The sequence below is a fragment of the Sapajus apella genome, unplaced genomic scaffold (genome assembly GCF_009761245.1).
Source record: "Sapajus apella isolate SASKATOON/1434 unplaced genomic scaffold, GSC_monkey_1.0 scaffold41, whole genome shotgun sequence".
Classification (NCBI taxonomy): Eukaryota; Metazoa; Chordata; class Mammalia; order Primates; family Cebidae; genus Sapajus; species Sapajus apella.
In genome coordinates, this window is record NW_022436981.1 from 10608533 (window position 1) to 10634230 (window position 25698).

General features: G+C 39.5%; 1 protein-coding gene and 1 pseudogene across 2 annotated transcripts in view; one reads left to right on the top strand and one right to left on the bottom strand.

Moving 5' to 3' along the window:
* FBXO9 (F-box protein 9) overlaps window positions 1–18980 on the top strand; it is a 45966-nt gene extending 26986 nt beyond the window's left edge. For both annotated transcript variants that reach the window (XM_032299701.1, XM_032299700.1), the window contains exons 8-13: window positions 11652–11770; window positions 11953–12043; window positions 12695–12790; window positions 13110–13203; window positions 15594–15745; window positions 18386–18980. In XM_032299701.1, the coding sequence (XP_032155592.1) occupies window positions 11652–11770; window positions 11953–12043; window positions 12695–12790; window positions 13110–13203; window positions 15594–15745; window positions 18386–18494 (661 nt within the window). In that variant the 3' untranslated portion in view covers window positions 18495–18980. The remainder of the gene's footprint in view (window positions 1–11651; window positions 11771–11952; window positions 12044–12694; window positions 12791–13109; window positions 13204–15593; window positions 15746–18385) is intronic.
* LOC116565839 lies at window positions 13773–14522 on the bottom strand (annotated as a pseudogene).
* Window positions 18981–25698: the final 6718 nt, after the last annotated feature.

Here is a 25698-nt window from a genome sequence, read left to right on the forward strand (position 1 = left end):
TTAGAGAGGAATATAAACAAAAAAACTGATACCTTGAGCAGAATACACAGCTCTTAAATAGTGTAAGAAGTTTTCTGGTTACGTGGAATAATTCCAATATCACTAAAAGCCAAGAGTACAGAATCAAGTTATATTGGAGGAAAACATTGTTCTTCTAGACCTGTAAGATAAACATTCAAGCTGGACATGGTTACTCATGCCTGTAATCCCAGCACTTTGGTAGGCCAAGGTAGAAGGATTGCATGAGTTCAGGAGTTCAAGACCAGCCTGGACAACATCTCTATTAAAAGATAAAAAAAAAATTAGCCAAGTGTGGTGGTATATGCCTAGCTACTTGGGGGGCTGAGGCAGGAAGATGGCTTGAGCCTAAGAGATCAAAGCTGCAGTGAGCTGTGATCATGTCACTTTAGCCTGGGTGATGGAGTAATACCCTGTCTCAAAAAAAAAAAAAAAAAATGTGGGGCAGTGGCTCACACCTATAATCCTAGCACTTTGGGAGGCTGATGTGGCTCAGTGGGTTGGGCCCAGGAGTTTGAGACCAGCCTGAGCAACATGATGAAATCCCGTCTCTACAAAAAATAGAAGAATTAGCTGGGTATAGTGGTGTATGCCTGTGGTCCTAGCTACTCAGGAGTCTGAGGCAGGAGGATCACCTGATCCCAGGAGTTCAAGGCCCCAGTAATCCATGATCATGCCACTGCTCTCCAGCCCAGATGACAGAGTAAGATCCTATCTCAAAAGCAAAAAAACAGAAAAACCATTTCAGTGTCAGACTGTTAATAGCAGAGCTAGAACCAGAAGGAAAAAAGTTGGAGTTGACAAAAAGGTTGAAGGAGAGAGTTATCACCCCAGCCAAGCAAAAAAATACGCTTTTTCAAGGGGAGAAAGAACAGAAGGCAAAGGTGTATGACCTGCAAATCATGTGCAGGAGGGGTACAGCAAAAGTTGAACTTCTGATATAAATCTGAGAAGTTTCGGAAAGAAAAGTTTTACCTTGAGAAGTGAAATTTCCAGTCTGAGTGAAAAAGACAGCATTTCCAACCTGGAACCAGAGAAATTAATTAGATCCCAGGAAGAAGTAGAAACTAGTTTTGCAGGTGGCTGTTCGATAGGTTTTAGAATTTAAAATCAAAACCTCTTGCAATTTTATTAGTACTAAGAGCAAATACATACTTTAAGAAAACCTCACTGTTTTAACAGAGGACCAAGCTTTTTAGTTTTGTATTAGTGTATTTCTAATAGCAAAGCTCAATATTTAGACTTATAAACAATTATCTTCAATTATAGCCAACTTGACCACACACAAAATTTCTTTTATGAACCTTATCACAACTTACACTGATAACATGCTTGGACTTTCTGCTCTTGTATACCTTCCTCTTTCTGAACTAGTCTTTTTACTTTAGGACAAAAATCCACCATAGAAGATTCTGTTTTGTGCAAAATTATTCTCTTTTTAACCTTTTTCTAACCAAAAATATATCTTTGTAACTTTGTTCACATCTCTCTCTCCTACTTACTGATTTCTTTCTTATTCTATATTTTGAAATAAGCTTTAAATAACCTGCAAATTACAAAAAATTCTTATTTAATCTTGGTTCACATGTCATAAGCAGTGAGTTTATTTCAACATGAAAAGTCAGCATATTCAAAATATGAAGAAAAAATAGGCAACTTAGACTATATATTCTATAGTTACAGGTTTTTGAATGATAATAATCTGAGCTCCAAATTTTTCTTGATGTAATTTTGTCCATCAGTTTAAAAATGTGCACAAAAATAGGCCATTAAGATGTAGTCAGCTGGAATCCCAGAAAACCTGGCATGTTTTAACCTTTGAGAATCCCATTCTGTTTCTTACTAATTTCTCGAGGGCAAAGAAAATTTTGTAAATCCTGTCAGGGAATGTCAGGAGTTTAGACTTGTGTTTTAGGTGATGGTGACCCCCCAAGTGGTTTGTCTTTTTCTTTTTTTCTTTTGAGACAGTCTTACTCTGTCGCCCAGGCTGCAGTGCAGTGGCACAGTCTTGGCTCATTTCAACCTCTGCCTCCTGAGTAGCTGAGATTACAGGCATGCGCCACCATGCCCGGCTAATTTTTGTATTTCTGGTAGAGATGGGGTTTCATTGTGTTGGCTGGGCTTGTCTATAACTCCCAACCTCGGGTGATCTGCCCACCTTAGTCTCCCAATCCTCAGTAATCCCTGGGATTATAGACGTGAGCCATTGCACCGGGCCCTTGTGGTTTTTAATTAGCCTTCTTATGCCCACCATTCAGAATCTTTATTTTTACTCATGGAAGATTTTCAGAAAGCAGCAAGGGAAAAGAGTCAAACCAAAATAAGAACATTCACAAATATTTTAACCTAGGAATGCAGATCAAACAAAATATTAAACTGATTGTGCAGACAAAATCAAAAGTAAATTGACTTTTTTACTTTTGGAAGACAGGTGGACAGAATGTAAATTCTGTAGAAACCAAGAGTACCCAATCTAAAAAGACACCTTTCTTTGCACCAGAGAGAACTTACCCAGGAAAGACAAAAAGTTTATCCTTTCAAAAGGGATGTATGGTCCTTTATTAAGGTGACCTTATCCAAACCAGATCCCAAATGATACTAAAAAGCCTCTACCAAAAGGAAGGAGGCTCGGCCTGAAAGAACATCCACCAGAGCAGAAAAGGCAAGCCATGGAACTATAGTGCTTTCGGTTAAGTACAATATTGCACACTGGCTCCAAGAATCTCTGATTCCTTCAGGTAGTGATCTTTTTCAGATCCCACTTCTGACACTTCTGTATGTCAGCCTAAACAATAAACCACCTAAATACCAAACTCCCAAAAGTTATCTGGGGCTAGAGCCAGTGGGAATACACATGCCATAGTAAACCATGTGCTTATTCGGGAGATAAAGAAAGGCAGGTTTTTAAAGGAAAAAATGAGAAGGATTACTTAATTGTTTTGGAAATAATTATCCTTGGCTACAAGGGTAATACCAGTTCAGGTTTGCACAGGCAGTTTGCTGGGCACATGTCCTTGTAGAAACATTTTTTGTATAAGGCTGTAATGGCCTTTGTGTAGGGTTGTAGTTTTTGTAGTCTTTTTTTTTTTTTATCAGGAATACTAGCCTGAGAACCTTATTTTCATGGCCTTTCCCCAGCTCTGTCAGGATTTTCTTCACATTAGTGATTCATTTGATTTTGACAACTTTCATAGTTACTCAATTAACTTGTAATTATATGTGAGAAAATACTATAAAGTAGAAATTGGGCTGGTCTGAGTGCAGTGGTATTTACATCTAATTGATCACAACCAGTTACAGATTTCTTTGTTCCTTCTCCATTCCCACTGCTTAAGTAGCCTAAAAACGAAAACAAAGAGTTGGTTTAGCAAATGTTCAGGAATAAAACTTCATGTGTCATCATAAAAGTAATTGCTAAAAAGCAAACATTTTAAATATACATTTTAATATAAATTTGAAGGGACTTTTTCAATCTGACACTGATGTAAGTAGTTTTTGCTTCATTTACTTACTTTTGAACAGATGAGACAAGGTCTTGTTCTGTCGCCCAGGCTGTAGTGCAGTAGTGCCACCATGGCTCACTGTGGCCTCAAACTCCTGGGTTCAAGCCACCCCCCTGCCTTAGCCTCCTGAGGAACTGGAACTGCAGGCGTGTGCCACCATGCTTGGTTAATTTTTTTTTTTTTTTTCATTTTGTATTTTTGCCTGGTTAATTAAAACAATTTAAGAGTCGGGGTCTTGCTATGCCGCCCAGGCTAGTTTTTGCATCTTTGTAACTGAATACTTAGCTGGCTGTGGTGGTACAGGTGCCTGTAGTCCTATCTGTTCAAGAGGTGAAGACAGGAGGATTATTTGAGCCTAGGAGTTCTGGGCTGCAGTACACTATGCAGATTGGGTGTCCACATTAAGTATCAGTGTGGCAAACTCCCCGGAGCTGGGAACCGCCAAGTTGCCTAAGGAGTCGTGAACAAGCCCATGTTGGAAATGGAGCAGGTCAAAACTCCCATGCTGATTCGTAGTGGGATCATACCTGCGAATAGTCTCTGCACTCTAGCATGGACAACATAGTGAGACCTCATCACTTAAAAAAAAAAAATGAATATTTTAAGTTAGAGATGGAGTTAAAAATATTTTAAGTTAGAGCAGAATCATGTCAATTTTTAATACATCTTTTACTTAGCTTTTTGCACTAATTTTTTAAACAAAGTCCTGTTGGTGCTACCTTCAAAATTTATCTCCAGTCTGACCATTTTACCACTTCTGCAATAACCCTTCTGACTCAGCCACTGTTCTGTTTGGTTTGGGTTACACAGTGGCATGCTGCCTGGTCTTCCTGTTTCCACTCTTAAAACCCTAGAGCGTATTCTTCATAAACCACCAGAGTGATCCTTTTTTTTTTAATTGTACTTTAAGTTCTGGGATACATGTGCGGAACATGCAGGTTTGTTACACAGGTATACATGCGCCATGGTGGTTGGTTGCATCCATCACCCCTTCATCTACATTAGGTATTTCTCCTAATGCTATCTCTCCCCTGGCTCCCTACTCCCTGACAGTCCATGGTGTGTGATGTTCCCTCCCTGTGTCCATGTGTTGACATTGTTCAGCTCCCACTTATGAGTGACAACATGTGGCGTTTGATTTTCTGTTCTTGCATTAGTTGGCTGAGAATGATGGTTTCCAGCTTCATCCATGTCCCTGCAAAGGACATGAACTCATCCTTTTTTATGGCTGCATAGTATTCCATGGTGTATATATGCCACATTCCCTTTATCCAGTCTGTCATTGATGGGCATTTTGGTTGGTTCCAGGTCTTTGCTATTGTGAACAATGCTGCAATAAACATGTGTGCATGTGTTAACAATTGATAATTCTTTGGGTATACACCCAGTAATGGGATTGCTGGGTCAAATGGTATTTCTAGTTTGAGATCCTTGAGGAGTTGCCACACTGTCTTCAACAATGGTTGAACTAATTTACACTCCCACCAACAGTTTTGTAAAAGCACTCCTATTTATCCACATTTTCTCTAGCGTCTATTGTCTCCTGATTTTTAATGATTGCCATTCTAGCTGGCTTGAGATGGTATCTCAATGTGGTTTTGATTTGCATTTCTCTAATGATCAGTGATGAGCTTTTTTTCATGTTTGTTGGCTGCATAAATGTTTCCTTTTGAGAAGTGTCTGTTCATATCCTTTGCCCATGTTTTGATTTTTTTTTTTTCCTGTAAATTTGTTTTAGTTCTTTGTAGATTGTGGATATTAGCCCTTTGTCAGATGGGTAGACTGCAAAAATTTTCTCCCATTCTGTAGGTTGCCTGTTCACTCTGATAATAGTTTCTTTTGCTGTGCAGAAGCTCTTTAGTTTAATTAGATCCCATTTGTCTATTTTGGCTTTTGTTGCCATTGCTTTTGGTGTTTCAGTCATGAAGTCTTTGCCCATGCCTATGTCCTGAATGGTATTGCCTAGGTTTCTTTCTAGGATTTTTATGATTTTACATCTTATGTTTAAATCTTTAATACATCTTGAGTTAATTTTTGTATAAGGTGTAAGGAAGGGGTCCAGTTTCAGCTTTCTGCATATGGCTAGCCAGTTTTCCCAACACCATTTATTAAATAGGGAATCCTTTCCCCATTGCTTGTTTTTGTCAGGTTTGTTAAAGATCAGACGTTGTAGTTGTGTGGTATTATTTCTGAGGCCTCTGTTCTGTTCCATCAGTCTATATATCTGTTTTGGTACCAGTACCATGCTGTTTTGGTTAGTGTAGCCTTGTAGTATAGTTTGAAGTCAGGTAGTGTGATGCCTCCAGCTTTGTTTTTTTTTGTTTTGTTTTGTTTTTTGCTTAGAATTGTCTTGGCACTGCATGCTCTTTTTTGGTTCCATATGAAATTTAAGGGTTTTTTTTTCCAATTCTGTGAAGAAAGTCAATGGTAGCTTGATTGGGATAGCACTGAATCTCTAGATTACCTTGGGCAGTATGGCAATTTTCACCATGTTGATTCTTCCTAATCATGAGCATGGAATGTTTTTCCATTTGTGTCCTGCCTTATTTCCTTGAGCAGTGGTTTGTAGTTCTCCTTGAAGAGGTCCTTCACACCCCTTGTAAGTTGTATTCCTAGGTATTTAATTCTCTTTGTAGCAATTATGAATGGGAGTTCAGTCATGAGTTGGCTCTGTTTGTCTGTTATTGGTGTATAGGAATGATTGTGATTTTTGCACATTGATTTTGTAACCTGAGACTTCACTGAAGTTGCTTATCATCTTGAGATTTTGGCCTGAGATGATGGGGTCTTCTAAATATACAATCGTCTGGGTGCAGTGGCTCACACCTGTAATCCCAGCACTTTGGAAGGCTGAGGCGGGCAGATCACCTGAGGTCAGGAGTTCGAGAGCAGCCTGATAAACAGGGAGAAACCCCATCTCTACTAAAAATACAAAATTTGCCAGGTATGGTGGCACATGACTGTAATCCCAGCTGCTTGGGAGGCTGAGGCAGGAGAATCGCTTGAACCTGGGAGGCGGAGGTTGTTCTGAGCCAAGATCGTGCTATTGCACTCCAGCCTGGGCAACAAGAGTGAAACTGAAACACTGTCTCAAAAAATAAATAAATAAATAATTATGCCATCTGCAAATAGAGACAATTTGACTTCCTCTTTACCTATTTCAATACCCTTTATTTCTTTCTCTTGCCTGATTGCCCAGGTCAGCACTTCCAATACTATGTTGAATAGGAGTGGTGAGAGGGCATCCTTGTCTTGTGCCGGTTTTCAAAGGGAATGCTTCTAGTTTTGGCCCATTTGGTATGATATTGGCTGTGGGTTTGTCATAAATAGCTCTTATTATTTTGAGATACGTTCCATCGATATCTGGTTTATTGAGAGTTTTTAGCATAAACGGTTGTTGAATTTTGTTGAAGGCCTTCTCTTCATCTTTTGAGATACTTGTGATTTTTGTCTTTGGTTCTGTTTATGTGATGGATTACATTTATTGATTTGTGTATGTTGAACCAGCCTTACATCCCAGGGATGAAGCTGACTTGATGGTGATGGATAAGCTTCTTGATGTTCTGTTGGATTCGATTTGCCAGTATTTTATTGAGGATTTTTGCATCGATGCTCATTACAGATATTGGCCTGAAATTTTCTTTTGTAGTTGTGTCTCTGCCAGGTTTTGGTACCAGGATGATGGCCTCATAAAATGAGTTAGGGAGGATTCTTTCTTTTTCATTTGTTTCTGATAGTTTCAGAAGGAATGGTATCAGCTCCTCTTTGTACTTCTGGTAGAATTTGGCTGTGAAACCATCTGGTCCTGGACTTTTTTTTGGTTGGTAGGCTATTGTTGCTTCAATTTCAGACCCCGTTTTTGGTCTGTTCAGAGATTTGACTTTTTCCTGGTTTAGTCTTGGGAGGGTGTAAGTGTCCAGGAATTTATCCATTTCTTCTAAATTTTCTGTTTTATTTGCATAGAGGTATTCATAGTATTCTCTGTTGGTAGTTTGTATTTCTATGGGATTGGTGGTGATATCTACTTTGTCATTTTTTTATTGCATCTATTTGATTCTTCTCTCTTTTCTTCTTTATTAGTCTGGCTAGTGGTCATTCTATTTTGTTGATCTTAAAAAAAAAAAAAAACTCCTGGATTCATTTTTTTTTTTTTTTTTGAAGGTTTTTTTTGTGTGTCTATCTCCTTCAGTTCTGCTCTGATCTTAGTTATTTCTTGTCTTCTGCTGGCTTTTGAATTTGTTTGTTCTTGCTTCTCTAGTTATTTTAATTGTGATGTTAGGGTGTCAATTTTAGATCCTGCTTTCTCTGTTGGGCATTTTGTGCTATGAATTTCCCTTTACCCACTGCTTTAAATGTGTCCCAGAGATTCTGGTATGTTGTGTCTTCATTCTCATTGGTTTTGAAGAACATCTTTATTTCTTCTTTCATTTCATTATTTATCTAGTAGTCATTCAGGAGCAGGTTGTTCAGTTTCCATGTAGTTGTGTAGTTTTGAGTGAGTTTTTTAATCCTGAGTTCTAATTTGATTGCACTGTGGTCTGAGAGACTCTTAGGATTTCCATCATTTTGCATTGGCTAAGGAGTGTTTTACTTCCAATTATGTGGTCAGTTTTAGAATAGGTGTGATATGTTGCTGAGAAGAATGTATATTCTGTTGATTTGGGGTGGAGGGTTCTGTAGATGTCTATTAGGTCCACTTGGTCCAGAGCTCAGTTCAAGTCCTGGAATATCCTTGTTAATTTTCTGTTTTGTTGATCTGTCTAATATTGACAGTGGAGTGTTAAAGTCTCCCACTATTATTGTGTGGGAGTCTAAGTCTGTTTGTAGGTCTCTAGGAACCTGCTTTATGAATCTGGGTGCTTCTGTATTGGGTGCATATATATTTAGGATAGTTAGCTCTTTTTGTTGCATTGATCCCTTTATCATTATGTAATGCCCTTCTTTGTCTCTTTTGATCTTTGATGGTTTAAAGTCTGTTTTATCAGAGCCTAGGATTGCAACATCTTTTTTTTTTTTTTTTTGGCTTTTCATTTGCTTGGTAAATCTTTCTCCATCCCTTTATTTTGAGCCTATATGTGTCTTTGCACATGAGATGGGTCTCCTGAATACAGCACACCAATGGGTCTTGATTCTGTATGCAGTTTGCCAGTCTGTGTCTTTTAATTGGGGCATTTAGCCCATTTACATTTAAGGTTGTTATCTGTGAATTTGATCCTGACATTATGATGCTAGCTGGTTATTTTGCCCATTAGTCGATGCAGTTTCTTCCTAGCGTCGTTGGTCTTTAAGATTTGGTATGTTTTTGCAGTGGCTGGTACTGGTTGTTCCTTTCCATGTTTACTGCTTCCTTCAGGAGCTCTTGTAGGACAGGCCTGATGGTGGCAAAATCTCTCAGCATTTGCTTGCCTATAAAGGATTTTATCTCTCTTTTGCTTATAAAGCTTGGTTTGGCTGGATGTGAAATTCTGGGTTGAAAATTATTTTCTTTAAGGATGTTGAATATTGACCCCCACTGTCTTCTGGCTTGTAGGGTTTCTGCCGAGAGATCTGCTGTGAGTCTGATAGGCTTTGTTTTGTAGGTAACCCAACCTTTTTCTCTGGCTGCCCTTAGCATTTTTTCCTTCCTTTCAACTCTGGTGAATCTAACAATTATGTTAGATTGTCCACTGTCAACTTGGGGTTGCTCTTCTTGAGGATTATCTTGTGGTGGTCTCTGTATTTCCTGAATTTGAATGTTGGCCTGCCTTGCCATGTTGGGGAAGCTCTCCTGGATAATATCCTGAAGAGTGTTTTCCAACTTGGTTTCATTCTCCCCATCACTTTCAGGTACACCGATCAAACATAAATTTGGTCTTTTCATGTAATCTCATATTTCTTGGAGGCGATGTTCATTTCTTTTCACTTTTTTCTCTAATCTTGTCTTCTTGCCTTATTTCATTGAATTGATCTTCAGTGTCTGATATCCTTTCTTCTGCTTGATTGATTTAGCTATTGAAACTTGTGTATGCTTTGCAAAATTCTCATGCTATGTTTTTCAGCTCCATCAGGTTGTTTATGTTCTTCTCTAAACTGGTTATTCTAGTTAGCATTTCGTCTAACTTTTTTTCAAGGTTCTTAGCTTTCTTGTATTGAGTTAGAACATGCTCCTTTAGCTTGGAGTAGTTTGTTATTATCCATCTTCTGAAGCCTGCTTCTATCAGTTCATCAAACTCATTCTCCATCCAGTTGTGCTCCCTTGCTGGCCAGAAGCTGTGATCTCTGGAGTTTTCAGCTTTTTTTTTGCTGGTTTATTCCTCATCTTCATGGATTTATCTTCCTTTGGTCTTTGACATTGGTGACCTTTGGATGGAGTTTCTGAGTGGACATCCTTTTTGTTGATGTTAAAACTATTTCTTTCTGTTTGTTAGTTTTCCTTCTAATAGTCAGACCCCTCTGCTGCAGGTCTGCTGAAGTTTGCTGGAGGTCCACTCCAGACCCTGCTTGCCTGGGAATCACCAGTGGAGACTGCAGAACAGCAAAGATTGCTGCCTGTTCCTTCTTCTGGTACCTTCATCCCAGAGGGGTACTCACCAGATGCCAGCCAGGGCTCTCCTGTATGAGGTGTCTGTTGACCCCTACTGGGAGGTGTCTCCTTGTTAGGATACACGGGGGTCAAGGAGCCACGTGAGGCAGTCTGTCCCTTAACAGAGCTGGAACACAATGTTGGGAAATCTGCTGCTGTCTTCAGAACTGCCAGTCAGGGACGTTTAGGTCTGTTGAAGCTATACCCATTACCGCCCCTTTTCCTAGGTGTTCTGTTCCAGGAAGGCTGATGGGCTGCTGCCTTTTTTCAGAGATGCTCATCCCAGCGAGGACATCTCGTGAGACAGTGCCTGTGGCTGCTGAGCTGTGTTGGGCTCTGCCCAGTTTGGTGTTCCCCGGCAGCTTTGCTTACACTGTGGGGTTGAAAGCACCTACTGAGCCTCAGCAATGGTGGATGCCCCTCCTCCCACTGAGCTCAACCAACTCTGGTTGAACTCAGACTGCTGTGCTGGCTGCAAGAATTTCAAGCCAGTAGATTTTAGCTTGCTGGTCTCTGTGGAGGTGAGACCCACTGAGCCAGACCACTTGGCTCCCTGGCTTCAGCCCCCTTTCCAGGGGAGGGAACAGTTCTGTCTTGCTGGTGTTCCAGGTGCCACTGGGATATGGGAAAAAAAAAAAAAAAAAAAAAAACTGCTGCAACTAATTTGGTTTCTACCCAAACCGTTGCCCAGTTTTGTGCCGGAAACCTAGGGCCCTGGTGGTTGTGTAGGTACTGGAGGGAATCTCCTGGTCTGTGGCTTGTGAAGACCATGGGAAAAGCAGTGTGTGGACTGGAGTGCAATAAACAGTCCCTAATGGCTTCCCTTGGCTAGGAGAGGGAGTTCCTTGGACACTTGTGCTTCCCGGATGAGGGGATGCCCCACCCTGCTTCAGCTCACCCTCCTTGGGCTGCACCCACTGTCCAACCAGTCCCAATGAGATGAACCAGGTACCTCAGTTGGAAATGTGGAAATCATGCCCCTTCTGTGTTGATTTCGCTGGGAGCTGTGTACCAGAGCTGTTCCTATTCAGCCATCTTGCCCGGTGACCAGAGTGATCTTTTACGATAGAAGCATAAATCATGCTCAGAACCCTCTGGTGGCATCCATCTTATGTAAATAACCACTCCGGCCTACAAGATGCCACCTCACCTGCCCCAACAGCCTCATCGTATATTTCCCTCTGCACAATGCCCACTTTGCCACAGCTGTGTGCTCCTTCTAGCTCTGGCTGCTGCTTGGGATACTTATCCCCATCACTATGATTACCTTCCCAGAGAGGCATTTCCCGGCTTCCCTCCTCCTCTGTTTTCTCATCACCATCGTTTCTGTCTGCTGACTCTTGGTTGGTTGATTTTTGCACTAAGTATACTACCAGAGGCTTTTCTCTCAATTTGCTTTCGCACAGTAAAAGAGCAGGGCATTTTCCTTGTCCATTAGTTTCTCCTCAGAACAGTGCCTCCCAGATGCTCAACAAATACTTGTTAAATAAAAGATGGCTGATAGCAAAAATATTTATTCCTGTTTATAGGGACTTAGTCTTTATTGATGGTGTGCTTTTATTCCCTAGAGACCCTGAAATATGGCGTCTGGCCTGCTTGAAAGTTTGGGGCAGAAGCTGTATTAAACTTGTTCCTTACACATCCTGGAGAGAGATGTTTTTAGAACGGCCTCGTGTCCGGTTTGATGGTAAGTTGGATTCTGTAGAACTCAACAGAAATAGTGATCTATAATGCTGATTTTGATAAATACATCGTTTAAATTTTCTGTGATGAACATGAGTACTATAAGCGTGTTTAAAGGATACCACAGTAAATATTATAATGGAAATCTCTTAATATGATTATAATTTTTAAAAATTATTTTCATAGGAGTGTATATCAGTAAAACCACATATATTCGTCAAGGAGAACAGTCTCTTGATGGTTTCTATAGAGCCTGGCACCAAGTGGAATATTACAGGTACAACTGTAGTACACTGAGTGAGTGGAAAATTCTCTCTCTCCATGTATTAGTGATATGGACATCTGTTCTTTGTTGCTTTTGATTGACCTTCAAAATGGCCCTCAGCCTTTTTATCTAGTACTACAATATAGGAATTGCACTAAAAAAACCAATAGGCTAATATAAATTATAGAATTTCTTCTGGCTTCTTTTAGATTTCTCCTTGTCTTTTGTGCTGGGTATGCTTATTTGCCTTTTCAAATAGCTTGTGCTTTTATTCCCCACCAAATATTACTATCATTTAGAAAAAAATAGACATGTTAACTACTGTGTGTTATTGGCTCTCACTTTGTTTGAAATTGTTGCTTTGGGAAAAGCACAGAACTTTAGTAAAACAATATTTAACTTTATTCAGTGACTGAAATTTAAAAGCTCAGCAGTTCCCCCTGAAGAAGATATGTATCTTTGGTTCTTTATTGCTGGACTTAACAGATAGTCATATTTGTTTAATGTTTTAGCAGTTCTTTAGCCCATGGTATTTTAGTGTTGGTTTCATAGATATGAGTAGACCTAGGCCTAGGTACTGATAGATAAGGACATGTTTTATACTTTGTGTATGGGGTATGTTTTGGTCTTTTTTTTTTTTTTTTTTTTTTTTTTATTATATAGGTACATAAGATTCTTTCCTGATGGCCATGTGATGATGTTGACAACCCCTGAGGAGCCTCAGTCCATTGTTCCTCGTTTAAGAACTAGGAATACCAGGTAGTATTTTTTTTTTAATGGCTTTCCATTCAGTCTACGTTTTATATGTTTGCTTGCAGGTTAATGTAACCCAGTGCTTCCTTCACTTAATACTAGATTATTTTTAAAGCAATCATTTGGGGACTTGTGAAAGATACCAGTTTCTGGGCTTTTCCTTAGAGAATCTACTTCACTATGTCTTTGGAGCCTTGGAATTGAGGTTTACTTGATTCTGGCTGATTCTTTTCAAGCAGGAGTAAATACTGTTGTAATTTATTACTTCTTAGATTACTTAAACCCACCTAATAACTGATTTAGATTCAATTTTTTTTTTTTTAAGGACTGATGCAATTCTACTAGGTCACTATCGCTTGTCACAAGACACAGACAATCAGACCAAAGTATTTGCTGTAATAACTAAGAAAAAAGAAGAAGTGAGTATATGAGGTGGAATTAATAATTTTCTTATCTTAATAGCCTATTCATTCAAGCATTCTCAATTAGAACAATGAAAAAACCCCCCTATCTGTTTATACTGTTACACAAAATGTATATTAACTTCTAGCAATCACTGAAGAAAACTGAAGACTTTTCTAAAATGTTTCTATTTTTATTAACAAGCAACATAATCAAAAACAAAAACACAGCTTTAAAGCTGAAACAGCAATAAGTCAAACTGCTGCTGCAGCTCATGGATGTACCTGGGGTACATGCTCCCTCATTGCAAGGCAGGACATAGACACATGACTATGCATTTAGGTATATATGTAACCAAGAAGAATCAAAGAAATGGAAACGCTGGAGAACAGAAAGTATCAAGAACTTTTCATCAGGCAATCCCAAAGCACTCTGCTCTTTTCCTCTTCTTTGCCTCTGTATTGTCTGTGGTTGCAGCTCCAGCTGAACTTGTGACAATTCCAAATCGCTTTTCTCATCATCATCAGATTTTCTGGAGATCTGATAACAAACCTATGGTTAACTTGGATAAGCTGAAGGAAGGAGTTCAAAGATCCAATCTTTGAGCTCTGTCCTTCAGCTTATCCAAGTTAACCATAGGTTTGTTATCAGATGACAGCTCTTTTGTTGGAACTGAAGAAATCCCAAACTTAGCTGCCCGAGCAACTTTCTTGCTCTCCAAGCTCACAGGTACATTGACTCGTTTGGCCCTCTTTTGCATTCTCTCAGTCTGTAGTATTTCCAATGTAATTTTCACCACTTTCTTCTCTGCTGCCACATCGACAGTTTTTTCAAGGGGTTCTTCCTCTTTGATAGGGAGCTCTATGAGCTTTGTTTCTTCTTCCTCTGTTTCATCTCCCAGTACATCATCTTCATTGGCTGCCTCTTCAGCATATTCTTCAAGATATGCCTGGAGTCTGTGGATAAGATCTTGCTTTATTCCCTTGGTCTCCAAACCACAAGCAAGTTCAGCAAGCTTCAGCTTTTGGAGCTCCACCGTCTTGGTTGCCATCTTGTTACCCCTCCCTCCACTAGGCCCCCACTGGCTGCCTCTAAAATGTGGTTTTTATTGGATCGGCTTGTTTTTCATCAGATAGTTTCCTTTTCTGGTCCAATGTTCTTTAAAAATGTAAAGCCAGAATCTCTTGTGAAATAACTAGTAAAATTAAAGCTCAATATGGTTTTGGCTCTTCTCATTTTGAATCACAGGGCTTTTTTCTTCCTAAATTAGCTCATTTAGATAATTCTTTCTATAAGGATATTCTTCTTTTTCTTTTTCTTTCTTTCTTTTGTTTCAAAAAAAAAGAGTTTTCCTCTGGTTGCCTAAGTTGAAGTGTAGTCGTGTCATCTCGGCTCACTGCAACCTCCACCTCTCGGGTTCAACCAATTCTCCTGCCTCAGCCTCCCAAGTACCTGGGATTATAGGCATATGCCACCATGCACAGCTGGCTATATGGATATTCTTAGAACTTCAGTTTCTACCGGAAACAAGCTAACTTCAGATAATTTTCTTCTTCCTGTTCTTACGAAAGAAAAAAAAATGCCAAGCAAATAAGATTACTGACATTATTACATTCTAGAGTGCTTTAAATTGTCTTAACAGATGGATAATCTAATTTTTTCACAACCTTTCTCTATATGCACTTTTTCAATTCTGGTTAAAAACTGTTATATGTACCCAAGAAGCAAGTTCTATGGTAGTTGGAATAAATATTAACATTTACTTGTTGCCTATATAATACAGCTTTTGAAGGGTATTTCTCTTGTATGAAATCCCCTTTTCTCCTACATCATGTATGAAGTTCCGTCTGATGGGCATTTGGAGCCTGGGCGGCAGCAGCCTGAGAAACAGAGTTGCTTTGACTGTGACTGTGGGTTTTTTGAAGTCAAAATTGGGGATTTGGAAGGCGTTAGTTGCTTAGGTTTTATCTAATAAAAGAGTTTAGGAACTCCCATGTAGAATGTCAGCTTTCTTATTTTGCTATTTTACTGTTATTGCAAAAGATAAGTTCTACTCTGCTTTTTGTGCATCCTTCACCAGTTTATCACTTTCCCTCTTAAAAAACTTTGGTTACATAGTAGTTTTACCTCCCTGGATCTTCATTTCTTTAGCTATTAAATAGAAATAATGCAATCAATCATATTTAACACATGAGATTATCTTGATGATTAACTGAGATAATGATAGAGAAAATCCTGATATTTTTAGAGTAACAGTTTTTAAAGCATTGATACATTATCATGATATTCAAAACAACTCTACTGCGTGCAGATATTGTTGCTTTTAGTGTCACTATTGCACAATATTTCTGTAAACATATAGCTGAAGTAAGGTTTCATTATAGCTTATGCATCTTTTCTTTTGCAGAAACCACTTGACTATAAATACAGATATTTTCGTCGTGTCCCTGTACAAGAAGCAGATCAGAGTTTTCATGTGGGGCTACAACTATGTTCCAGTGGCCACCAGAGGTTCAACAAACTCATCTGGATACATCATTCTTGTCACATTACTTACAAGTAGGTGAATGCAATAAAAATAGCAAGGTTACACTATAAATGTATACTTCATATCCAGCTTAAGAATCTCAGATATGTTGCTAATTTTTCAGAGGTAATAATACTACATTATAAACTAAAACCAATAGTACTACAACTGAAGAAAATGGCCCAAATGTAAGCATGCTTGAGGAAGCAGAGCATCTGGAACACTCATATAGTATCCATTGGAATGGGAATTGGTACCACCACTTTGGAAATGAAAGTAGCATTCCATAGGGAGAATGGTACTTAGTCATCTGTGAGCTGTCCATGCAGACTTAAGGCCATTTTAAATTAGCGGATTATTTTTTTTTTCCCATAATTTAGTTATTTTTCTTGCTTTATTTTCATTTGTTTTATCTTCAGGGATCATACACTGATTTAATAAAATTGTAGTTAGGAAAGTAAGTCTACTAAAAAAATAAGATCGCAGATATTCCAAAGCCAAATCTATTAGAATTCCTATTTAAAACTCTTTGTTCTATGCAGTAGCATTTAACCTGTACAGCATAATCAGGGAACTGAAGAGGGGAGGTATGAGAAAGGAGCCAGACAGGGCCGGGTGCGGTGGCTCACGCCTGTAATCCCAGCACTTTGGGAGGCCGAGGCGGGTGGATCACGAGGTCAAGAGATCAAGACCATCCTGGTCAACATGGTGAAACCCCGTCTCTACTAAAAATACAAAAAATTAGCTGGGCATGGTGGTGCATGCCTGTAATCCCAGCTATTCAGGAGGCTGAGGCAGGAGAATTGCCTGAACCCAGGAGGCGGAGGTTGTGGTGAGCCGAGATCGCACCATTGCACTCCAGCCTGGGTAACAAGAGCGAAACTCCATCTCAAAAAAAAAAAAAAAGGAGCCAGACAGAAATAAGCAAAACTTAAAAAAGAATCAGGGAAGTAAAATATCAATTCCTGTGAATATTAATGTTCGCTCTTGTTCGAGCTGCAAGTATATTGGTATGTGTCCGAAGCCTCTTTGTTCTGATTGAATCTAAAATTCTAAGAGAGAAGTTTTGAGGCCAGCTTCCATTAGCCTCTTTGCAACCTTAACCACATTGTTGAAAACTTTGTCACATTTCTGATTTACAAATAACTTTTCCCTGCTCATTTGGAAGGCCTTGACAACAGAACATTTTTATTTCTCACCTTTGCCTACCAGTTCTACTATATCTCCTTTTTGCTTCTCTCTGTAATGCTGTGGAATTTTTTTCTACTTTTCAAAGAAACGTGATCAGGTATAAAGGCTTTTGCGTGTAATCCCAGGACTTTGGGAGGCCAAGGCAAGAGGATCACTTGAGGCCAGGAGTTTGAGACCAGCCTGGGCAAAACTGGGTGACCCTATCTCTACAAAAAATAAAAATATTAGCCAGGCATAGTGGTATGCTCCTTGAAGTTCTGGCTAATTTGAAAGTTGAGGTGGAAAGATCTCTTGAGCCCGGGAGTACAAGGCTGCAGTGAGCTATGATCATACCACTGTACTCCAGCCTGAATGATAGAGCAAGACCTTGTCTCAAAAAAGAAAAAAATATTGGGAGGCCGAGGCAGGTGGATCACGAGGTCAAGAGATCGAGACCATCCTGGTCAACATGGTGAAACCCCGTCTCTACTAAAACTACAAAAAATTAGCTGGGCATGGTGGCGTGTGCCTGTAATCCCAGCTACTCAGGAGGCTGAGGCAGGAGAATTGCCTGAACCCAGGAGACGGAGGTTGCGGTGAGCTGAGATCATGCCATTGCACTCCAGTCTGGGCAACAAGAGTGAAACTCTGTCTCAAAAAAATAAATAAATAAATAAATAAAGAAAAAAATAAACCAAACCCTGAAGTAGAACTAAGCAAATGAACAACGGATGGTTATAATTTATACTTGACCCATTAGAAATACCTATATATATATGATTTAAAAAAAAAAAGGACATTACAATAGGCATTATTTGTAGCTGCTAATTATCACATTGACGTCCATATAATATAAAATCTCTTGAATTCTCTGCTTTTGTTTATTTCTCTCTTGGAAGGGGAGGAATAAAAAGCAGTGGTAGCATAACTTACCACCTACTTTCCCTCCCCTGTAATTATGTAAATATTAAATAATCAAATTCTCTTCTAGGAATATAGTTCTTCCTGAAATATTTTAACAAGAACCTAACGTCTATACCTTCTGACTTAAAAATTCTACTCTTAGAAATCTCTGAAGAACATCAACATCACATTATTTTAAATTGAGAAATAGTAGACACAACCTAAATCCCCAATTAAGTAAACTGTGATACAAGCAGACAATGAAATACCATCCTGCCACCAAAAATAGTTTCTGAAAAATAATGGTGTGGGAAAATGCAAATAATTAAATGAAATGAAAAGCAGAATTACTAAGTTTGATCTCAAGAAACACTAGAAAATATCCTTCATATGGATCTGAGTGTTAGAATTATAAATGATGTTTCTTTATACATTTCTAAATTTTTCAAGTTTTCTACAGTATGCCTATAGTATATAGAATTTCCTAAGATGGATTAAAAAGAAAAAAGGCTAAAGCAGTAACAACCTTCCCCAAACACACAAGGATTTTAAACGAGTTGAAATTTCCTTGTACTGGTAATTTTGTGCTTTCTTTACAGATCAACTGGTGAGACTGCAGTCAGTGCTTTTGAGATTGACAAGATGTACACCCCCTTGTTCTTCGCCAGAGTAAGGAGCTACACAGCTTTCTCAGAAAGGCCTCTGTAGAGCCTCAAGTCCAGTTCTCTATCACTTTTGCATGAATAAAAGTATATAGTGCAAAAGAGCACCTAAGTTATAAATGTACATATATATATATGAAATTGGAACTTATTTTAAATTGTTGGAGTTCTTTTAAGAAGAGTATAAATTGATTATTTTTTTTATTTAAAGGGATAGTTGGGGTGTTTTGAAATTAAGTTGGAATTATAAGTTGCTTAAGCATATTTATGTTGTGAGAAACCTTAATAAGAGGTTTATCATGCCCTTTTTCAAGCAGATTTTTGGGCAGATTTCTGTCACATAAGTTGTCTTCTGCCTGAGCATTCTAATATTTAAATGCCTCAGGGGAGCGCTCCACTGGATAAGCATTTTATTTCCTGCATGGCATAATGTCTTTGCACTAAAGGCTCAAAGTGTGAGAACCTTTTCTGGATTTGTTTGAAATTGTTTCACCAATAAAGATCATAAATAAATGTTTCTTTCAAGAAAATATATTTGGGTGGCCTTTTAAAAATAACAATATTTAATAAGATTCCTAGATAGCAGCAGAGACTTTAAGAATCATTGTCCCTAGCTGGGTGTGGTAGCATGTACCTATAGTCCCAGCTGTTTGGGAGGCTGATGCAGGAGGATAGCTTAAGTCCAGGAGTTGGGGAGTTTGAGTTCAGCACAGGCAACATGGAAAGACCCCATCTCTTAGTAAAAGAAAAAAAATCATTTCCTCATTTTATCATTGGTCTTTACATGTAGGCACAGACACTAATCTCATCTAGGTACCTTACCAATACATGACATGAAGTGAGAGTGAAGCCCTTAGGACTGGAACACTTCAACAGTTTCAGCCAAATGACTCATTTATCATTCTTCACAAAAGAATAGTAAAGGATCATTTAAACCTGCGCCTAACTCTTGTTCCAGTATGAAAGTTGGGGGAGAGCACCAGCCACCAAGGAAAACTGTATGTTACCTTTTCACTCAAAGGATTCCCCCTTCCCAGTAACAGTCCTATTGTTTAATTTCAGAGTTTGTGTCTGGTAGACCTGTACCTGATTCAGATTTGGTTTTGATGTTTAACCATAGTTAGAGACAAATTCTCATGTATTTTCAGAAATCAATATCTGTAGCCACTGTTACTTTTAATTGACATTAAAAGATGATTCATAGATTCCCACAATTCAGTATGGGACAGGCTTTTTAAAAAGCGAATACACACCAGGCTTGGTGGCTCATGCCTGTAATCCTAGCACTTTGGGAGGCTGAGACAGGCAGATCACCTGAGCTCAGGAGTTCAACACCAGCTTGGGCAACATGATGAAACCCTGTCTCTACAAAAAAATAAATAAATAAATAAATTAGCCAGGCACAGTGGCCCACACCTGTAGTCGCAGCTACTCAAGAGGCTGAGGCAGGAGAATTGCTTAAGCCTGAGAAGTGGAAGTTGCAGTGAGCCAGGATCATGCCATTGCATTACAGCCTGGGCGACACAGTGAGACCCTATCTCAAAAAAATAATACATGTTATGTTAAAGGTGAAAACCATATATCAGGTCTGTACAGAAGGAAGAGAGTTGGCCAGGTGTCAAGGCTCACACCTATAATCCCAACACTTTGGGAGGCCAAGGCAGGAGGATCGCTTGAGGCCAAGAGTTTGAGACCAGCCTGGACAACATAGCAAGACCTCATCTCTTCTGAAAATTAAAAAAAAAATAAACTAGTTAGGCATGGTGGTGCACACCTGTGGTCCCAGCTAATTGAGAGGCTAAGATGGGAGGATCGCTTGAGCCAGGAGGTTGAAGCTACAGTGAGCCAAGTTTGTACCACTGTGCTCCAGCCTGGGTGATGGAGTTGAGACCCTGTCTCAAAAATGAAGAGTTCTCAGTTGGCCTTTTGTAGCAATCTGAGAAGTGTTTTTCCAAGTTGGAAAAAAGGGAGAAAAGCAACTTGCCTAAGATAATTTCTGACATGCAAATAAATAGAACATAGTTAGGACATAGTCAAATATATCTAGAAAAATATATTCCTAAGGAAAGTGAGATTTGAGGAGTCTCTGTTGTTCTGCAACCTCTCTATATTGATCTGTTGCAAACAGTGGATACCAAGTTCACATTTAAAGATTTCTTTGTAATCAGTAAAGTGACTTTCACTTATTTAGCTTGGAACTGGAAAAAGTAACTTTTTTCTAGATTACATTTTCTGTATATTTTTAAAACATCTTTTAAAAAATACAAAAGGAATATGTATTGTGAGAAAATTAGAAGATACAGATAATTTTACAATAAAATTAAATAATCTTAACACCAAAGATAACCAGAAGGAAATTTTTGCTATGTAACCTTTTTCTTCTGTTCTCTGCAAATCCTTCCATAGAAGCTTTTTTTTTTTTGAGATGGAGTTTTGCTCTTCTTACCTAGGCTGGAATGCTGGAATGCAGTGGCCTGATCTCAGCTCACCGCAACCTCTGCCTCTTGGGTTCAAGTGATTCTCCTGCCTCAGCCTCTTAAGTAGCTGGGATTACAGGCATGCACCACCACGCCTGGCTAATTTTATATTTTGGGTAGAGACAGGGTTTCTCTGTGTTGGTCAGGCTTGTCTTGAACTCCTGACCTCAGGTGATTCGCCCGCCTCAGCCTCCCAAAGTGCTGGGATTATAGGCGTGTGCCACCTCACCCGGTGTCATCGAAGCTTTTTTTAACTTCAGGAGTGTCCTTCCTTTGCTCTATTAGGACATTACAGAAACCAATACTATGGAAAGCTGACAGCAGTGTCTGGATTAACTTTTTAAAAACAATGAAAGCATCTACAAAGAAATTTACAAGAAAAAACCCCATCGAAAAGTTGGTGAAGATATGAATAGACACTTTTCAAAAGAAGACATTTATGCAGTCAACAAACATGATTAAAAGCTCATCATCACTGGTCATTAGAGAAATGCAAATCAAAACCACATTGAGATACCATCTCATGCCAGAGGGAATAGCGATCATTAAAAAATGAGACGAAAGATGCTGGAGAGGATGTGGAGAAATAGGAACACTTTTACACTGTTAGTGGTAGTGTAAATTAGTTCAACCATTGTGGAAGACAGTGTGGCAATTCCTCAAGGATCTAGAACTAGAAATACCATTTGACCTAGCAATCCCATTACTGGGTATATGCCCAAAGGATTATAAATCATTCTATTATAAAGACACATGAACACGTATGTTCATTGCTGCACTGTTCACAATAGCAAAGACTTGGAACCAACCCAAATGTCCATCAATTATAGACTGGATAAAGAAAATGTGGCACATATACACCATGGAATACTATGCAGCCATAAAAAAGGATGAGTTGATGTCCTTTGCAGGGACATGGATAAAGCTGGAAACCATCATTCTCCAAAATGACACAAGAACAGAAAACCAGACCCCACATGTTCTCACTCATAAGTGGGTGTTGAACAATGAGAACACATGGACACAGGGAGGGGAACATCACACACCAGGGCCTGTCGGTGGGTGGGGAGGTAGGGGAGGTAAAGCAGGGGGTGGGGGGATTGGGGTGGGACAGCATTAGGAAAATAACTCATATAGATGGGGTGCTGGATGCAGCAAACCACCATGGCACGTTTATACCTATGTAACAAACCTGCACATATACCCCACAAGTTAAACAATCTTTTACAAAATCCTTTATGAAAAACTCAAAAAAAGCGTTTTACAGAAATTTCATTTCATATCCTGCTGGAACTGCCTGTGTTCAGGAGTTATCCTTATAGGAAATCTGGCCTGAGCACCATCATGTCTAATTGCCTTCACCTGTCTTACATTTTCCTCCCAGCCCCCTTCCTACCCCTTAGCAGAGGGCCAGGTAGGAGTGCTTGGGGCCCCCAAGGAAAAGCATTAGCCTTGAATTGTCAATCCCAGGCCCTATAATAACCACTCTCAACCTATGGTATTTATCTTTTGATATTATTCTGTGCATCTATTAAAAAGGAGATTATATTGTGCATAATGTTTCGTAAGCTTTCCCTCCCCACATAAGAATGCCATATGAACATTTTGTTAAATTTTTTTTTTTTTTTTTTTTTCTCTGAGATGGAGTTTCGCTCTTGTTACCCAGGCTGGAGTGCAATGGCGCGATCTCGGCTCACCGCAACCTCCGCCTCCCGGGTTCAGGCAATTCTCCTGCCTCAGCCTCCTGAGTAGCTGGGATTACAGGCACGCGCCACCATGCCCAGCTAATTTTTTGTATTTTTAGTAGAGACGGGGTTTCACCATGTTGACCAGGATGGTCTCGATCTCTTGACCTCATGATCCACCCGCCTCGGCCTCCCAAAGTGCTGGGATTACAGGCTTGAGCCACTGCGCCCGGCTTGTTAAATATTTTTAATGACTTTAGAGTCACTGGACTTTAGGGTCCAACTTTATACTCCTCTTTATGCATCTTGGTTTTCTAATGCTAGTGTAAATGTTTTTGGAATAAACATTCCTATGGCTACATTTTTACACACTTCTTCAATTATTATTACCTTAGAATGCTTCTAAGAAGTACAACCACTGAATCAGAGTGAACATTTTAAAATACCTTATAATACACATTTTTGGTATATGCATATATACTGTAGAAATACGAAAATAGATGAGCAGACAGAAGAAAATGTAAATCACCTGTATTCACCTTATCCATTATTCACTTTTTAATTTTAATCGTTCTGGCCTTTCACATATATGTGTGATTTTTCAGTCATACAGTGAAACACTTCCAGTTCTGCCTCCTTTATCTGATGCTTTCATGCTCTGGATCTTGAAACCTGGCCAATCATTTCCCGAGTGATGGATGCTGAGTGTCAGCAACAGCTCTAGGTAAGGTGGCAACCATGACATATGTGGGCTAAGGCTCGAAAGGCTTCTCTGGCTACAGAGAGTCTAACTGGAGTCAGAGCAGAAACAGAAGCCAAGGCAATGCAGTGGAATCCCAGGTTCACAATGACCATCCATCAGTCACTGTGACCAGTGTAGCCTCTACATCCAAAAAGTGATTTCAATCTTCGGTTATGTGTGGTGCACATTTATCTCTACTGTCTCCTGAAACTCCACTAAAACAGCAGTAAAGAAATAGAAAGGGCTAGGTGTGGTGGCTCATGCCTATAATCCCAGCACTTTGGGAGGCTGAGGCTAGGGGATCACTTGAGTGAGGGCAACATATGGAGTTTGAGGGCAACATAGGGAGACCCCTGTCTCAAAAAAAAAAAAAAAAAAGAAAAAGAAAAAGAAAAAAGGCTTAAGTCCTTCAAAACAGAACAGAAGTGCTGAAAACAGACAAGACAGGTTTGAATTTGGAAAATAGCAGGTAGAAAACAGAAAGCAGGTCAAGTGGTAAAGTTAAACATGGGCTCTGGGTTCACATGCTGGATCCATGACTGAGTTTGAGCAAGTTAACTCTCCATGTCACAATAAATTGGTGGAAATATTATCATAGTACCTATTCACAGAGCTGAGAGGAGTCACTGATAACACTTCACGTTAATTGCTTAGGACAATGCCTGATCAAGTTGGTGCTCAATAAATAGCAGCCATTATATATATTATAACTGTTGCTGTTCCAGAGAGATCTGAGACCTCAGTCAGAAGCAGAGGAAGCTAAAGGTGCAAATCAGGCTGGGCACAGTGGCTCACACCTATAATACCAGCACTTTGACCAGAGAGATCTGAGATCTCAGTCAGAAGCAGAGGAAGCTAAAGGTGCAAATCAGGCTGGGCACAGTGGTTCACACCTGTAATCCCAGCACTTTGAGAGGCCAAGGCGGGTAGATCACAAGGTCAGGAGTTTGAGATCAGCCTGACCAACATGGTGAAACTCCATCTCTACTAAAGATATAAAAAATTAGTGGGGTTTGGTGGCGTACCCCTGTAATCCCAGCTACTCAGGAGGCTGAAGGAGGGGAGTCACTGGAACCTGGGAGGTAGAGGTTGCAGTGAGCCGAGATCACACACAGCACTCCAGCCTGGGTGACAGGGCAAGACTCCTTCTCAAAAAAAATTTGAAAATTAAAAAGTGCGAATCAACTCAACTGGCCTTCAACAGTAGGTAAAGCACCACATGGAAACAGCAAGACCCTGTGGGAGGGATCCCCAGCCAACCCCCAGAACTCAAGTTATTAGACTCACACCATCAGGCAGGAAAGTGGGGCTTCCCCTCTAGGAAAGACATCCTCCCCCTGAAAAAAAGACCTATAGATACTGACATTTAGGAATCAACAAAATAGGTCCTCTTCCACACCACAGTCAGCAAGTACCACCTACCCACATAGTTTCTAGTCAACATCACAGTGGCTCATTCTTGGCTATCAATGGACAAGCAAGGAACATCAGGCATTTGACGAGAAAGTCTAACATGAGTGACAGAGATCAGACTTTTTAAATAAGCAGAGAAAGGGGATGTGACGGAAATTGAGAAATGCAGGTAGTAGAAGAAATCTGAAAACAAAATTCTATTTCTTCAGGAACATGGAAGAAGAAATAAGAACAAAAGGCTATTAGAAAACTTTGGAAGACAGATCTTTTGAATAATACATATGCAATAGCCACATGTAAAAAATGTCAGATAACATATAAGATGTCAAAGCTGGAAGTTTCCCTAGAAGTTATTTATTGACCAACTATCCCCATGTGGAAGTGAGGAAATGAGGGCTTACGAAGGGAGAAGTTGTTTGCCTTATGTGGTAAAACCAGGACCCTCACAAATTAAAGGCATATATTCATGCAGAGGGCCTGGCAGTTGGAAGCACTCAGTAAATTGTAGTCTTAATAACGTTTATTAAGAACTTAAATGTTACTGCATAATCTTACTTATTTGTAAAATCTAAACAAGTGAAACTGATCGAAGAGAGTAGAGTGGTGGTTACCAGGGGCTGGAGGGAAAGGTGGATGGGAAAAGGGAGATATTAGTCCAAGGGCATGTAACATTTCAGCTAGGCGGAATACATTCTAGTGATCTAGAGCACTACATGGTCACTGTAGTTATTAATAAGGCATATTTTTAAATGGCCAAAAGAGTGTATATGTCTGTGTGTGTGTGTATCTCTTTATTAATTATACTTTAGATTCTGGGGTACATGTGCAGATCGTGCAGATCTGTGGTACATGGCACGTGTATACATAGGTATGTATACATAGGTATACATGTGCCATGTATATTTTAGATGTTCTCACCACGAAGAAAGAATA